The sequence below is a fragment of the Pistacia vera genome, unplaced genomic scaffold, assembly GCF_008641045.1.
Source record: "Pistacia vera cultivar Batoury unplaced genomic scaffold, PisVer_v2 Contig312, whole genome shotgun sequence".
NCBI classification, from domain to species: Eukaryota; Viridiplantae; Streptophyta; class Magnoliopsida; order Sapindales; family Anacardiaceae; genus Pistacia; species Pistacia vera.
Genome location: NW_022196127.1, coordinates 67,019 through 84,804, shown reverse-complemented (window position 1 = coordinate 84,804; position 17,786 = coordinate 67,019). Strand labels below are relative to the sequence as shown.

General features: G+C 35.0%; 1 protein-coding gene across 1 annotated transcript; it reads right to left on the bottom strand.

Annotated features, from left to right (window-relative positions):
• Nucleotides 1–11,704: 11,704 nt before the first annotated feature.
• On the bottom strand, nucleotides 11,705–17,512 carry LOC116136395 (monodehydroascorbate reductase, seedling isozyme-like). The gene is made up of 6 exons (XM_031422115.1): nucleotides 17,447–17,512; nucleotides 15,529–15,604; nucleotides 15,207–15,283; nucleotides 14,849–14,967; nucleotides 12,426–12,615; nucleotides 11,705–12,352 (listed from the first exon to the last, which is right to left on the bottom strand). Exons 1-6 carry the CDS (start codon nucleotides 17,510–17,512, stop codon nucleotides 11,705–11,707), a joined length of 1,176 nt encoding a protein of 391 aa, XP_031277975.1.
• Nucleotides 17,513–17,786: the final 274 nt, after the last annotated feature.

Here is a 17,786-nt window from a genome sequence, read left to right as displayed (position 1 = left end):
GGATAGTGAAAAATGCAGAAGTTGTAAACTAAAATGTGAAATTATGAAAATTCATAGAAAATTACTTTATTTTCTGACTAAAGTATGTTTCATGTTATATAAGTATCCTGTTGTGTATACCAGTAGAACATTATTTTAGTAAACGTTACCAAAATTTCAATATAATTCAAAAAAATTAAAAAAAAAAAAAAATGAACATGAGGCTGATGAAAAATAAAATGTAAAAATCTTAAATGAAAATTCAAAGAAATTCACATTATTTTCTTGAGTTCATACTATATACCAATGATCTACCCCGTAGTTTCCAAAATTACAATTGGTCCTGTGGTGGTTATACAAATTATCCAATTACCTCCATTGCTGTAAACTTTTGCTATTAAATCTAACTGTTCGCTGACTTTGATTATTAAATGACAATATTACCCTTAAAAAATATTTTTTGAAAATTCAAAAGAAAACCTAAAAATACCAAAAAAAAAAAAAAAAGCTTAAAATTATGTAAATTCATGAAAAAAAGCTAAAATCATAATTTTTTTTTTGTAAAAATTAATAAAAACCTACCAAGTTCAATAAAATTCTTAAAATTTATATTTTTTTTGGGTTTTTTAATTGTTTTAAAATTTTTTGTATTTTGCGTAATTTTATTGAATTTTGGATGTGAAGTTAATTCTTTTAAAAAAAATTACATATTTTTCTTAACTTTTTAGCAACTCATTTTTAGGGGCAATTTTGTTATTGCACATAGTCGGTCAACAGTTATATTTAACGGCAAAATCTGATGACAAGGAAGGTAGTTGGATTATTTGCATAACCGAGGGACCAATTACAATGTTGGAAACCACACAAGAGGTAATTGGTTTAAGCCCTTATTTTCTTAGAAAAGTACGAAATTTGAACTAGGGTACAAAACCCACTTCAATTTTTTATAGCCATAATCTTTTTCGAATTCTTTTGATGATTACATTTTTGCCTTTGCTCCCAACTCAAGGCAAGTTTAATATTCCCTTCAAACTTTAAGACGGAATCAAAAGCAACTTTAAGATTATTATTTACCAAACATATTTCATATTATTTTTTATTTAATTATTTTCAAAGTTGGAAAAAAAATTGATTAAATTTAAAGCTACAATAATCCCAAACCAACTTTTAATCTTTTTTTTTTTTTGTTTTTTTTTGTTTTGGCAATTGCGATTAGAATCGTTGAGATTGTGGAGTCAAATTTAAGTCAAAGATAAAATTGAGATATGAGTTTTCCTAATATGTTTCTTAGTAGAATTGTCATCTCTTTAGGAAAAGTAAATTAATTAAAGAGCAATACAATTAAGAAAATAAAGGAGATTTGAATAGTATATCATGTATTAATTATAACAATGGGTTAAATCTTAGAGATAGGTACAACAGAGTGTAGTATAAGGCAAGACCACAATTAGTATCTTATGTATTAGGGAATAAGATAGAGAACACAAGTGAGCTACTTGGTTCACAAATTTTGAGAGAAAAAACTTTTTTGTTGCAATCACAAATATAGTAATAAGAGAACAGAAGACGTGAGCTTTAGAGTTAACTTGTTGAACCTCTTTAAAGTTTCTTTTGCATTTTTATTTCAATTTTACTTGCTAATTATTTATAATCACGCGGTTATCTTTTCTGATTTTGTCAAAGTCAATTGGATACCTCTGGATGTTGCAAGATTTCGTAACAACAACTTTCATATAGATTTAAGATTTGTTAACATCCTATTGAATCACACAACATGAATCTCTAAAATTTTAGGATGCATACATACATACATATATAATGTAACTTTATTCTCATATGTACTTGACCAAATTACAAAATTTTCCTTTGCTTTAATTTTAAAAATTTTGCTTTGTAAATAAATATTATTTTCTTGATTTATGTAATCTTTTAAAGATTGGAAAACCAGAAAACGTAAGGACATTATTAACAGATTTGGCTTTGTTAATTATTTTCTTGGGGCCGAAAGACATGTTCCCAGCTAAAGTTTGCCCTAACTACAACTTACTATAAGAAAAGTTTCAAAACAACAATGACCCACTTTTCGTTGAGATCTGTCCATTATTTTTAACTGAAGAAAGATGGATGTAAATTCAAAAACAGTCAAAGGGTAATTATGTCACTTTATCCCTATATATAAACAAAAAAACCCTATTCCTTTCTACTTCTCATCTCCCCTTACTCCTCCCATATTCATCTTCTTCATCTCTCCCTACTCCTCCCATCTTCGTCTTCTTCATTTCCCCCTTCTCCTTCCAACTTCATCTTCTTCATATCCCTCTCTTCTCGTCTTCATCTTCTTCATCTCCCCATCTGGGAAAATTGCATCAAGCAGTGCGATTTAGGCCGAATTGCACCTGACTAGATGCGATTTCGCCAGAATGGCACAATCGCACTTAATCGGATGCGAGTAGGTGTTGGGGAGGTGGTTGGTGTTATGTTTGGTTAGACATGTTGCTACGAGAAAGGTGGGCACATGCGCTATCGCTCGCGTGCATTGGGTCTTGCATGCACATTGGTTGGGGCTTTTTATCAAGTACTTGGTGTGCGTTTGAGGGGAAAAGATATGGGATTGGTTGGGAAAGGTGAAAAAACCATAAAATACATCCATAAAAGCCAAAATCTCAAATCTTCACACAAACAACACCAAAACAACCAAATTACAATCAATCAGCTTCAAAAATACTCCAAATCACTCAAATCATGAAACCCAATCGCGATGGCAATCTTGGTTGATGAATAGCCAGCTACTAGGTGTTAGAATTAGAGAGGTTTTGTAATGTGGAGGTCGGTGGTTGTGGGGGTGGTGATAGAGTGGATTTTGGCTGCCGGAATCTATCAAAATTTGGCTTAGAACATCAAAACCCTAATATGTATTTTATGTTGTCAGATTAAATTGTTTAATGGATTATTGATTTGGGTTGGAAGTGATTGAAAATTGTGTGTGGTTTGTGGCGGTGGTGATGGTTGTATTTGGTGGATCTAGTGGCGTGGTTGGAGCTCGTGGAGGTCCACGTGTTGGTGGTGCGATTCTGGCGGAATCGTAGCTGGCCAGATCTAATTCCTACCAAATAAGATATGGGATTTGGATTCAAAGAGGAAATGATATTTTTGTCTTTATAGTGACTATCAATGTAAGTTAACAAATTTTACTAATAGATTTTAATGGAATGTGGGTAATTGCAGTTTTGAAACTTTTCACATAGCAAATTATCATTAGGGCAAACATTGGGTGGGAACATGTCGTTTGGCCTTTTCTTGGTCTAATAATTAAGTTTTAAAAAACCAGCAAAGTAGAAAAAGACGGGCGCTTTAACAAAATACAATCTGATAATTATCTTCTTTTTCTTTTTGTTAAAGCGAAAGAAGAAAAGTAATATTTCAAGTACAAAAGAAAACTAATTGTTGAAATTATTTCATACTTCATGTTAGAATTGGTGAACTCTATTTAATGTTTAGGTACCTATTTTAAAGTGTAGCGGAATATTTACCAAGTAGATTATGCAATTCCAATTTGAACACATCAAACATAAGTGCGGAAAATAAAGAACACAACCATACACATGGTTTGGCTAAATCCACATTTAGCCCACATCCATGGGACCTTGTCCAGATTGAAGCAATCAACTAAGTTAAAAACACATTACAAGATATAGTTCAAAACTGATCTAAGTTATAGTAAAAAGAACTCCTTGTTCAACTTTACACTTATCACCATACTCTGAATCCTTAACGTGTTTTAACTCCTTGGAACTTCTTCACATAAAAAACACACTCGAGAATAGCTTGTGAACCACCAAGCTTCAAGCACCGACACCACACATCAACATCAGCAAAGGAACCACGTTCCAAGAGCCATCAATACAATGTTTGATATGGTGAGCTTTTGGCACACAATGGAAATAAACCTTGAACCTTAAGAAAAAGAATACTCTAAGGAATTTCAGAGTACAAATAAATAAAAGATCAAAATGCTAGATTCATACACGCAAGAAGGGGTATTATATAATGAAAAATTTCTTACTCAACAATATAGTGTCAAGTCAGCCAACAAGGGATTGACCAATGTTTGTCCAAATAAGGAAAATTTTCCTTCTGTTTGAACCCAAAATAAATCGGGAAAAAAAATTTTATTCCTTTGGACCACTTAAGGATACCACTTAAGGATATTATGACACATGTAGAAAAATCCTAAAAAGTGAGAGACAAAGATAAATAATATATTTTTCACTTTTTTAGATATGCAACTCATGTTGTGTTGCAAATATCTGAAGCAAGAGTGAGAGCACAACCTGTTGTGCACACACACTCTAAACGAAATAAGTCAAGATTTAAATTAGGTAATTAGTGTGCACGCAGAACATTTGTGCACACACACAATCCATAAGTTTGACAAATATGAGTTTTCCACACTTTGCCTTGGCTCTCAAGGCTTCTTTGGTTCCATTCTACTTTCTTGCAATGTTATTCTTTTCATAAATTAAAAATTCATGTACTTCACAAAGTTAGATGAAGGAATTTGATGCGGACGCAAACATTCTATGGCAAAGGAGAGACCCTGCTCCTTCAGTACATTCAAATTAAGAACATGAGGTTGGAACCAGTGGAAATCGTAAATTGAGAGAAAATTAAAAGGAATTAAAACTTCAATTTCTATATTTGATTGAATGAATCTTCATACAATAAAGGGTTTACTACTTAAATGAAGACAATAGCTAAAAAGAGAGAAAAGAGAAAGGGAAAGCAAAATACAGAGATATTCGTTCTCCTTAAGAGAGAAACAAAATGACAACGTTTTTTTTTTTTTTTTTAGCTAAATATTAACTAAGCCTTTATCTTCTGAATTCTAACACTTTAATCCACATGCCCACTCAAATTTAACTCCCTAGTCCAGGTTTCCAAATCCTGGCATTTTAATCCACATGCCCACTCAAAACGAATTGCCTCCAAAACAAAAAACTTCAGCAAGTCTTCACCAAATTACATTCACCAGTATTCAATAAAATTCAACATCCAATGTCCACTGCAACTGAACCCAAGATTGCACCAGAACATTGCAGCTGAACACCAGTAAAATTCAACATCCAGTGGCCATTGCAACTGAAGAACACCAGTAAAATTCATACACTACACCAAAATTCGACATTCAATGGCCACTGCAACAACTCACAAGGAAAATCCACAAATTGGCCACTACACCCGAACACAAGATTGCACCAGAGCATTGCAGCAGAACACCAGTAAAATTCATAGACTGCACCAAAATTCAACATTCAATAGCCACTGCAACAGATTACAAGGAAAATCCACAAATTGGCCACTGCAACTGAACATAAGATTGCACGAGAACATTGCAGCAGAACACTAGTAAAATTCACAAACTGCACCAGTCATTGCAAATCTCAACAAAAAATTGCAGCAAACATATACAAACTACAACAATCATTGCAGACTTCATCAACCATTGTAGTAGATCAGATTCCACAAACCATACAAACTACAACAATCATTGCAGACTGCATCAACCATTGTAGCACATCTGCAGATTTCACAAAAAACACACAAACTACAACAATCATTGCAGCAGATCAGATTCCACAAACCATACAAACTGATCCACAAACCATACAAACTTCAGCAATCATTGCAGACCTCATCAACCATTGTAGCACATCTGCAGATTTCACAAAACACACAAACTGCAACAATCATTGCAGTAGATCAGATTCCACAAACCATACAAACTGATTCACAAACCATACAAACTGTAGCAATCATTGCAGAATTATAGCAAAAAAATACAGATTCCAGAGATTCCAGATTGCATTTAGAAACATTGCAGCAGAGCACTAATTTCAACAGAAATTGCACAGAAGATAATACAGTAGGGTATTTAGCTGGAACAGGGTAATTGAATCACAATAAGTTTTTCCTTCAATTCTTGAAACTGAACTGTAGAGAGTGCCTTTGTTAATATATCAGCAATTTGTAACTTTGTAGGAACGTATTGAACCAACAGATGCTTAGCCAAGACTTGATCTCTTATGTAATGTGCATCAATCTCAATATGCCTAGTCCTGGCATGACATACAGGATTGGCAGCCAAGGTCCCTGCACTAAGATTGTCACACCATATGACTGGTGCTTGAGGAAAAAGTAGGCCTAATTCTGAAAACATATTCTTCAACCATGCAACTTCAGTTGCTATGTGAGCTAGTGCCCTATATTCAGACTCGATAGAAAACAAAGCAACTACCTTTTGTTTCTTAGAGCTCCATTGAATCAGATTGGGACCTAAGAAGATACAATATCCACTAGTAGACCTTTTATCATCAAGATTGCTGCCCTAATCCGCATTAGCATAACACTCAATATTCAAGGAAGCTACTAGTCTAAACTGAAGGCCATGATTCTGAGTTCCTTCGAGATATCGAAGAACCTTTTTGCATGCTTGCCATTGTATTTTAGTAGGAGCTTGCAAGTATTGACTTAATTTGTTAATTATGAAACTAATATCAGGTCTGGTAAGTGTGAGATATTGCAATGCTCCCACTGTACTTCTATACAAAGTTGGATCCTTAAAGCATTCACTATCCCCTGCAAACAGCTTGGTACCTACTGCTAGTGGTGTAGGACAAGGGTGTGCATCTGCTATTCTTGTTTTCACCAGCAAGTCAAAAATATATTTAGTTTGTTTGAGATGCATACCCTAATCAGTTTTAACAGCCTCTATACCAAGAAAATAGTGAACTGATCCAAGTGTTTTAAGAGAGAATTGAACATTAAGATCTTTGATCAAAGTGTGGATGAAAGTTATGTTGCCTCCAGTTATCAAGATATCATATACATAGATAAGAAGGTATGTCTTTTGATCACCTTCTTGAAAAATAAACAGGCTAGAATCTACCACTAAATTCCAAAAACACCTTACTTAGTAAAGCTTGCTTTAACTTGTCAAACCAAGCCCTAGGTGCTTATTTAAGACCATACAATGCCTTTTCTAACTTACATACAAAACCAGGATACTCAGGATGCTCAAAACCTTCAGGTTGTCACATGAATACAGTTTCATTTAGAGTCCCATTCAAAAAAGCATTATTGATGTCTATTTGCTGAATATCCCACCCATTTGTGAAAGCTAGTGTAACAACTATCCTAATGGTGGAAGATTTGATAATGGGGCTGAATGTTTCAAAATAATCAAGCCCTGGAGTTTGCTGAAACCCTTTAGCAACCAACCTAGCCTTGTACTTTTGTAGAGATCCATCTTGACTATACTTAACTCTAAATACCCATTTGTTGCCTACAATATTCATATCACTAGCAGGAGGCACTAAAGACTAGGTTTTGTTCTTAAGTCTTGCCATTCAAGACTTTGTAATGCCTCTTTACCGAAGCATGGTTCAGGAACAACCATAGAGGTAAAGGAAGATATTAAGCCAATTTTTGGTGGAGGAAGACTCTAGGATTTGGTTCTTATTGTCATTTGATGGATATTGTGACTAACTAATGGAGGGGTAGCAGTAGACTGTGATGGATCAGTAACTGTTTCAGAATGGCAGTGGGAAGGAGAATGATTACTTGTGGAATTGTGAGTAGGTAAGGTTGAGTATGAAGTAAAATCCACAACTAAAGGACAAGTTTGAAGTGAGTTTGATGACTTAGATTGGGAGTTTAAACAAGGAGAATAATCTGTTTCAAGTAAAGGGTTGTTAAAAAGGTGATTTTGAGGCAAGAGATGCATCAGAGATGAGAGAAGAGGATTTAACTACTGAGGTTGCATCATGCTGATCATTTGCTAAGCAAGAATTAAAAGGACCACAAGATACAGTTGCAGGTAGAGATCCATCAGTAGGAGTTGTATCATAAGAACTTGGGGTTTTAACAGACTTAAAAGGAAAGCTAATTATAGGTGTGACAGTGTGAGACTCTACTGAAGTGTTGGAAGTGGAGGTTGATAGATTAAACTTATGAGCAAAAGGAAATTCTAACTCATTGAACTTAACATTTGGTGTAATGTAAACTTTACCACTAGAGCTTAAACATTTGTACCCTTTATGAACCAAGCTATATCCTAAAAATACACATTTCTCTGAATGAAAATTGAACTTATGCTGATGGTAATCTCTTAAATAAGGATAGCAAGTGCAACCAAAAACATTCAAAGTATAATAAAGAGAAGAATTATGAAATAAAATTTGATAGGGAGAAATAAAATTTAGAACAGAAAAAGGCATTCTGTTAATTAAAAATATTGCTGTATCAAATGCATTCCACCAAAATTGCAAAGGCATAGAAGCATGTGTAAGCAAAGTTAGTCCAGTTTCCACGACATGTCTATGCTTCCTCTCACTCCTATCATTTTGTTGATACACATAGGAACAAGAGTGTCTAAACTGAATTCCACAACTGGTTAGATAAGAAATAAGTCCTTTATATTCTCTTCCTTGATCAGAGTGTAGACACTTAAGTTTGGTGTTGAATTGTTTCTCAACTAACTGATGAAATCTAATAAAAGTAGACCTAACTTCACCTTTAGTCCTTAAAGGGAAGAGCCAGGTAAACCTACTAAAATCATCTATAAATGCAACATAATATCAGAATCCTTCAAAAGACAGTATAGGGGCTGGTCCCTAAACATTACTGTGAACAAGTTCTAAGGGAGAAGTAGCTCTTGAATGAGAGAGAGGAAAATTATTCCTATGCATTTTACTTAGATGACAAGCATCACAAAAAGGCAATGTAGATGATATGCTGGAGTTCTTAAAGGATGAGGGTGATTTGGGAAGTTGATCCATGATTTTGCGAAACACCTCAGGATGAGGGTGACCAACTCTTCTATGCCAAACTGAGGCAGTGTTACTGGTTTTACTAGATGCAGATACTAGGGCAGCTGAACATGGTAAACTAGAGTCATGCAACTGAAAGTGTAATGTATCTATTTGTAAGCTATTATGTATTGAATCAGAGTGATGCAAATGATTAGCATGCAATAGATCAGCAGATGAAATATCAGTATTATTAAGAGAATGCAGAGTATCAGCAAGTGATTGAGAATGCAGTGCATCTGTTTTGGAATTATTAGAAGCTATATCATCCAAATTATTAGCATGTAGTTGAGCAACATGTAAAGAATGCAAAGAATCAGAATCAGTACACAAGATAGTAGAATGTAAGGGAACAGAATTGAATTGAACTGTATTTTTATTATTTAGTAAAGAAGTACAATTATTAGATGTGAAATCAGCTACATTAGATTCATCTTTATTCTCAACACATGTAATAGAAGGGGACTGACTAGAACTAAGTTTTGACTGTACATAGTTGGAAAATTTAGTGATGGTGCTGTTTTTAGGAGAAACTTCAACAGAAACTAAACTATCTAATATGCTCTTTGCATTAGTGGACTTATTAGATGTGATTTGAGTAGGAGACTTGGAGCAGGTTAAGGAGGTATTGACTAGTGGAGACAATGAAGATAGGGCAGATGGAAAATTCAATTGATACAAACCAACTTTAAGATCTCCCTGCAGCAGCACTTGATTGGTAACCTTGTCCTTAACCACACGACATTCAGTCGAAAATTCAACCACAACATTATTATCCTTGGTAAATTTTGAAATGCTAAGTAAATTTTTTTTGTAATGCGAGGAACACACAACACATTTTTCAAATATAAGGATTTAGATTGCATGGTACTAGGTAAAAGGGAAAAACCAACATGAGAGATGTTAAGGAACTCACCACTGCCAACCTGAAGTTGTTCTATTCCATCATAGCTCCTACTTGTACTTAATTGGTTCAAGTCTAAAGTAACATGATCTGTTGCTCCAGAATCCATATACCAAGCTGGATCTTGGATGGGAGTTGATGTGATATAAGTGGGAAAAGTAGGAGACATGTTATTTGGCAGGGAATGGGGAATAGCAAAATAAGCTTGACTGGGAACTGAAGAATGTTTTTGCTAATTAGGAACTGAGGAATGTGTTTGCTGATTGAGTGTGTGTTGATCAGGTAAGTCATATGAGGTATGTGTTTGTTGGCTAGGTAAGTTGAAGGCTGAAGGTGTGCGGATAATGGATGGTGAAGGCTGTTGTTAGGTAAAGTGTGAAGCAGACTGCTGTTGTTGATAACCACCATTGTTTTCATGGTTTTGATTTCCATGGTAAGGCAGGTTAGGACCATAGACAAGGGAATGAACTTGTTGGTTTGATGATAAAGAACCAACACCAACTTGATTACTGCCATAATTTGTACTCCCAAAATGTGGAGGGGTTCCATTGTAGGTGGAATTATATCGATGGTAACACTGCACAGCAGTGTGACCCATTTTGTTACAAACTTGACAAATGGGTTTTCCTTTAGGATTTCCCCTTCCCCTGCCTCTACCAAAAAGAGGAATACTAGTTGGTCTATAGTTTTGCACAGGAACTCCATACTGCCCAATATTGGCTGAGGCATTAAACTGATCACTTAAAGTATTTACATAAAGAAATGAATAGCTGACATGAGCAGGATATTGGTTATACATTTGTGAACTAGCAGTAGTTTCGACAGAGGGAAAATTATGTGTCAAAGGAAAAGTGCCAGTAGATATCATTGGTATAGGTGTGGACTAGTGAGACCCTGGAGTACTTATAGTAGCCATATTGACAGAACTATTGACAGAGCTATTGAGAAAATCTACAGAATTAAACTTCTCTATTCACATTTCATACTTCTGAAGCAAATATTGTGCTTCTTTTAAGGTTACTGAGTTGAACTTGGACTCAATTCTTGAAGTAAGATTAACGATTACTGCATCAAACTCAGGACCTAGTCTATCTAAAATAAACTGGAGTAAATCTTCATCAGATATCACTTGGCCACTAGCTGATAAACTTTCGGCTATTCCTTTCATCTTTTTAACATAATCACTAATGCTTAGGTTTCCTTTTTGAGTGTTTTGGAGTCAGGTTTTTAGGTGAAGTGCTCTGGATTTAGAGTCATTTAAGAACTCACTTTCTAGGGTTAGCCAAATTGATGTAGATGACTGACATTTCGACACAGAAGCAAACATACATTCTGAGATCGACGCTAACAGCCAAGTCACTAGAAATTTGTTAGTTCTTTTCCAAGAAATATAGTTAGGGTTAACTTTCTCCTAACTCATTCAAAGATTCAAGATCTGCAGTAATTAAAGGTTGAGGGCAAGGGACAGGACTTGTGAGGTGATCTTCAAGATCTTGAGCTCCCACCATTGACAAAACTTGTGACTTCCAGAATCGATAATTGTCGCGGTAGTTGTCTCTAGTCAGCTTCGGAGTAACAACTTGAAGGCTTGATGGAAATGCCGAGCTGATTGAGTTGGAGGAGTTGAGAATCATCTTCTCAAGACTGGTGCCACACTGATTTGAGTTTGAGATATTCGCCATTGATGTTAGTCGATAGCTCTGATACCAAGTGGAAATCGTAAATTGAGAGAAAATTAAAAGGGATTAAAGCTTCAATATCTATATTTGATTGAATGAATCTTCATACAATAAGGGTTTGCTACTTAAATGAAGACAGTAGCTAAAGAGAGAGTAAAGAGAGAGGGAAAGCAAAATATGGAGATATTCGCTCTCTTTAAGAGAGAAACAAAACGACATCGTTTTTTTTTTGTTTTTGTTTTTAACTAAGTCCTTATCTTCTGAATTCTGACACTTTAATCCACAGAACCTGGCAACTTTGGCCATGGCCTTGTTTTCTTCATGAGTCCCATTCTCAAGGAAAGTTCCAATAATGTGCCCATCTTTGATCCAGTATGCTCCAAAATTATGCTGGGTGATACATGATCCATTTCTCCAAACATCACCAACTTGTCACTAAACAAACCATAGGAATGCCATGAAAGATCAAAGGAACGAGAATAAAAGTAAGGAAGGTAGTCATATTCATCAATTGTTTTGTTTTCCTCAATTGCCTTGATGGCCGTCACAGCATGCTTAGTTGATTTGCGGGCATGCTCAACTAGTTTACCATGGACAGAACACCTATTGTACAAGTTTGAACAGAAAGTATTCACATCTCCCGCAGCATAAACATCAGGAACACTTGTCCTGAAAAGTGCATCAGTCTTTATCCTTCCCAACTCCTCTTCAAACTGACCTTTAAGTAATGATGTATTAACTTTAATTCCAACATCAACAATCACAATGTTAGCTTCCAGCATGGTGCCATCATTTAGTTTCACTTCCTTGACCTCTCCACTAGAGTCAACAATAAACCTAACTGCATGAGCGCTTTCAAAAATTTTGATTCCTTTTGATTTATAATAAGAATGATAGGAAGCAGCAATTACAGAATTGAACCACTGACTTATGAACCAGTCTTCAGGAAAAAACCATGCTGATGTCAAAATTGTTCTTTTGAAAAGCTTCACTAACCTTAAGACCACAATAACTACTTGTAATTATCACAGCCTTCCCATTTTTCTTTTCCTGAATTGCTTCCACCAACTTATCAGCATCATCAATTTCTCTCAAGTAGAAGATATTTTTTGCATCAGCTCCTTGCACACTTGATTCTGCCAACCTGATCGCTAGGCAACCAGTTGCAATAATCAGTGATTGATACCTGAAGACTTCACCAGATGCAATAACAAGAGAATTGGAAGAAAGATTTAGTCGAACAATTTCTGTGCTAAGGATCAATTTTATTCCTTTGTCTGTGTACCACTCAGGAAGTTGTCTTTCTCCTAATGTTCTGAAACCCGGACCGGACTAGGCAGTCGAACCGATCCGACCGAGTTTCGCTTACAATTCCGGTTTGAAGAGAGCAAATAACCAGGATTTTCAGTCAAGCCGCTTCAAACCGTGGTTGGACTGTCTCACTATAGCAAACCGATGGTCCAACCGGTATTAAAAAGATTTATGGTCCACACCCAATCCACTTTAATCACATGAAATAAAATAAAAAATTAAAAAAATTAAAAAGTAAAAACCACAGTCGTACAAACACAAAGTCAAACTGTCAAAGTGTCAAACCAAACCCCCAAAATTTTTATTTTTTAATACATTTTCAAATTTCAATTTGCTTTTGAGCTGTGAGCTATTGACCTACTGAGCCGTTTGCCCCTTTTTTAGTTTTTAAGTTTTTCATCTTGGTTTGCTATTGCCATTCGCGATCTCCACTCTCCAGTCTAGTCCTCCTCCTCCTGTCCTCCATTCGCGATCTCAGAAGTCAGATCTCCTTCAAGCTTTCAGCTAAGCTTCAGCGATTCAGCCTCACATCTTCACTCTTCAGTCTTCAAGTCTTCGGTCTGCTCTACTCTGCTTCAGTGCTTCTTCCTTGCCGTGGCTGGACTGCTGCTTGCAACTCTTCATTCTTCAACTTCCAGTCTTCAACGTGAACTCTTCAATCATCACCATCGCCATCTAAAAGCCTGCTTCTTGCTTGCCATTGCTGATCTGCCGGATTAGTCACTTTAGCTCAGATTTCAGCCTTCACATCTGTCGCCGTCTGCCGCCATCTGCAAGCTGCCGTTAAACTTGAGGATTGAATTTGTAAACTTTAACTATCAAACTTTGATGGTTTTATTATTATTGTAGGGTTGGTTTGATGGTTTTTAAACTTTAGTTAGATGGAGAATCTGAATTTTTTTTCTTTTTTTTGTTTTTGCTGCTGATGCCAATCCGACCGACCGGTTGGACTGGTTAAACCGTTCTAACTGGGAACCGGCCATTTGGCTGGGTCGACTCCCGGTCTGGTTTTCAGAACATTGCTTTCTCCTCCACTTCCAACACTCACATGACACATGGAAATATGGAAGTCTAGCAGGTGTCTCAGAGAGAAGATATTCCTTGCTAAGTGTGGGACGTTCATATGGAGCCACATCTTCTTTTGAGATAATTGCCAACTCTCCTTGCTTAATACCTTGCTTAACAAATTCCCTAGCTGCATATCTAGCAGCTACGCCACCACCAAGGATCACCCTATCGCTTATTAAGTAGTTGATATGTTTGGTAAAATGTGATTTATAAGTACATTTTATTATAAAATGACTAAAAAGACTATTATATTAAACAAGAGTATACTATGGAACTCTAAAATTAAACAAGGATAATGTAGTCATATACTTGGTCAAACTAGCTTATAAGCAGAGTGCTTATAAGCCAAAAAAAAAAAAAAAAAAAAAAAAAGAAGAAGTATTTTCTGCCCAACTTTATTTTTTTGGATAAGCTCAACTTATAAGCTCAAAAAAATTATAAAACAATATGTCAGTTTAATTTAGAGCTTATAAGCTAGTTTGACTAGCTATAAGCTTAGACAAACACCTCCTAAATGACCATTCGCTTAAACGATATAAACTATCGTTTAAGCGATACAGACTATCTATACGTTTATCCTTTAGCGATTGTGTTAAATCGCTTAAGCGATAAAATTCATAACTATTTAATTTATTCCAAACTTGAGATGCTGTTTTAATAGATAGCCAGTCGTTGACACAAAATCTCACACTCATTCCCCACTGCCATTTTGAGCCATCAATTACACTATATAAATTTTGGCGAGCAAAACAGAGCAAAACATAGGACTGCTTATGCTGACTAATCTACACTTTCTTCTTCCCATACATTTGTTACTTAATTCCATTTAAACACCAACCTTTAAGACCAAATAAAACGCTACTGTGTAATGAAGAACCATATTAAACATAAAGTGTACTGTAGCGTCTCCTTTTAAACAAATATATGTTTTCCTTATACAAATTTATAATTAATTGATTTAATTAACTAATTTTTAATATAATATAATTTTAATATAAATTACAATACAATATTATTTATGCAATAAGGAATCTGGCCACCTCTGGCAAGGTGTGATGGAGCCACCGCCTATCCTATCTGAACCAGAGGACGTTGATCTGTCAGATTTCGTGGTTCCACTGGATTCCGACATGCCATTTGGCCACGAAGCTTTCCAAAGCTGATAATTTCCAAAGTTGATTTTAATTGATTAAACTTAAAGTTACAACAATCCCAAACTAGTTGTTGGTAGCTTTTGAAATCATTTATGAAACTGATCATTTTAGAATAGCACTGAATTATAATTACTTCCAAAAGTAGTTTACCAAACAAGTTTTAAGAATGAAGTGACTAAAGTTAAAGCTGCAACAATCCCAAAACTACACTAAGTTTCTACAGAATAATGCTTGTGTTACATACCAATTTCCTGGGGTTCTCCTTTTCAGTTTGTCTCCTTTTTATCCTCTGTTTTCCCTTGACTTTTCCATTGCAATTTTCTGAAATTAAATATGCACAATTTGTTGTCAATGTGGTAAGGGTCCATCAATTCCAGAATCTGAGATACCATCACAAATTTGCAAATTACGCATCAATGAACTGAAAAATAAAAGTTAAAATAAAGAAAGGAAAATGTTTTACATCCAACTATTGTTCAATTTGTATAAAAATTCACAACACTCAATTTCTTTATTATGTACAATTGAATTGAGTATTTGTATTAGCATCTCAAGCTCTTGCATACCTGAGAAGTTCAGTCTTGCCTGCTTTGAATCTGGAAGTGAAGGATGATCACTTCGACAATCATATTTATTATAAAGCTAAGAAATGAAGATATTAAACACAAGTCAGCATTAGTGAGGGCCACTCATTTGTCTTGACGTTTACTGAACCGGTTCAAGACAACAGGTCTGATTTAAGGGAGGATGTTGAGACTTATCACAAGTTTTAGCTCAAGGGAGGATCTTAGAGTTATAAGCTAAAACTAGGAGACAACAAAGTCAACAGTTAGCTTGTTTCCAAATTCAAATTGTTAGTTTGCTGTTAAGTCTTTCTGTTTATTAGTTACAGCTTCAGTTAGTAGGTTTCGTTTCCTCTCTTCTTCTAAAACTATATAAGCTATTATATCTCTTCTCTTACATTTGAACAGAAATCATTTTCCCAGAAACCTCAGTTCGTAATATTTTTCTCTAAACCTATAGTACTGAAAAAGTAGGAAAAGAGAAAACTATAAGAAATTTTTGATAAATCATAATATAGTACCAACGCAATCAAGCTAAAACAACACAAAAGGGAGGAAGAAATGTTTTTCTTCTCATATATAAGCTGACAAACACACTCCTTTATATATGAGTTAAACTAGGAATCCTAATATTAAACAATAATTAAACTGAACACTAACATGACTCTTAAGACTTCTGATGAAACTAAACATGCTTAGTTCGAAAAAGAAAGTTAAGGGTATTCTTTAAAACCATTAATTCAGCTCCATCATATATAGCGATTGGATATCAGCCTTCTTTTTTAAATTGTTATGCAATTACACTCTATCAAAGACACCTGATGCTATTCTTTAAATTGAAACCTCAGGGGAGGTAAGAGATAAAACATCAACAAATTATTAACTATGGGGGGAATATTAAGGAGACAAGTTTGAAGAGAAATTAATATGTAAAGTGATGGTATTGTAAAATTAAAGTGGAGGTAGTTATAGAAAAAGGGTATAAAAAATTAAGATGGATGAAGGGTCATCCTTGGAAAACCTATATTTTTTGGGTTATTTTTTTAACTTGTTCATTGTCTCTTTTACTGGTGGGAAATTATTATTATAATTCTTTAGTGAAGATGACAAAGTTTCCCATTTTTTTTCCTCATTCATAAATTAAACCTGTACATCCAATGTAAAGTTTAGATATTAGGGTCCATTTTGAGTTCGACATTGACTATTTGTTTTAATTATTTTCATTTTAATGTTAGAATTATCCTTGAATTATGTTAAAAATATAAGTATAAGACTTTGATAGAAGGTGTATTTCTTCAGCATAAGGATGGAGAAAATGGAGGACTTCAAGAAAGAGAAAAAAGAAGCATAAAGCAATTAAATTAGCAAAGATAAGTGAATAAAGAAATTGAAATAGCGAAGAAAAATGAAAATTAATCTGTTCAATAAAGCATAAAAGCAAGAATAAATCTATCAAGTTACAAAAAAGAAAAAAGTCTGCAGCACAATGCAAAGAAAACACCAAGGAATTATATATATTGAATGAGATGTGGAAGATATGCATTTATTCATTTTGATTAATTGTTTAAAAATCAAAGTGTAATATTTAATGAATGAGGAGACCGAAATAAGTAAATTCAGTCAAGAAATTGCATTTGTACAAGCAAAATGCTTATCACATATACGCAACCAAATCCACTATCGAGACTTTCTTCTATTATAATATCCCTACATCTTGGATGGAAAATTTAAGTGATCCGGCTACTTGTAGACTGGAAATAATAAGAACATCATGTATGGTTGATAGCTAAACTCAATAAACCTTTCAATATCCATAAACAAATAAATAATTATTTTGGGAAACAAGAAAGAAATTAGCAGCTCACGGTGTCGTCGCGCTGCTAGCCTAGATGCCGTCAACTATTGTGGCTCTGCGACCTACTGCGACGGCGACTCCACGAGATGCTATTGCAGCGCAAGCACGTGCCGTAGGTGATGGCTTCGCCATTGCCTTGCACATCTCTTTGTATGTAAACAAGGAAATTGGGGAGAGCAAATAAAAATAAGAGCAACGGCCATGAGGACGAAGTGCTATCACAACTAAAAAACTCTCTGTTTTGGAAAAAATATTTCGCTGGTTAAGGTAAGTCCGAGAATCTCGGATTTCCTAGTCTGGGTGCGTACACTTCTAGGGTTGCCTTTTCAAGGCAAGCGCAGCCCCTCTGATGGCCTTGCCGTCGGCGGGGAACGGTGGTTTTAGTGAGCCTATGAATTTTTCTTAT

Coding starts and splice junctions, on each gene's coding strand:
- LOC116136395 (XM_031422115.1), bottom strand. CDS start 17,512: ATGGCGAAGCCATCACCTACGGCACGTGCTTGCGCTGCAATAGCATCT. Junction 14,968..15,206: donor AGGAGAACCCCAGGAAATTG/GTATGTAACACA, acceptor GGAAATTATCAG/CTTTGGAAAGCTTCGTGGCC. Junction 12,353..12,425: donor GTAGTTATTGTGGTCTTAAG/GTTAGTGAAGCT, acceptor TTCATAAGTCAG/TGGTTCAATTCTGTAATTGC.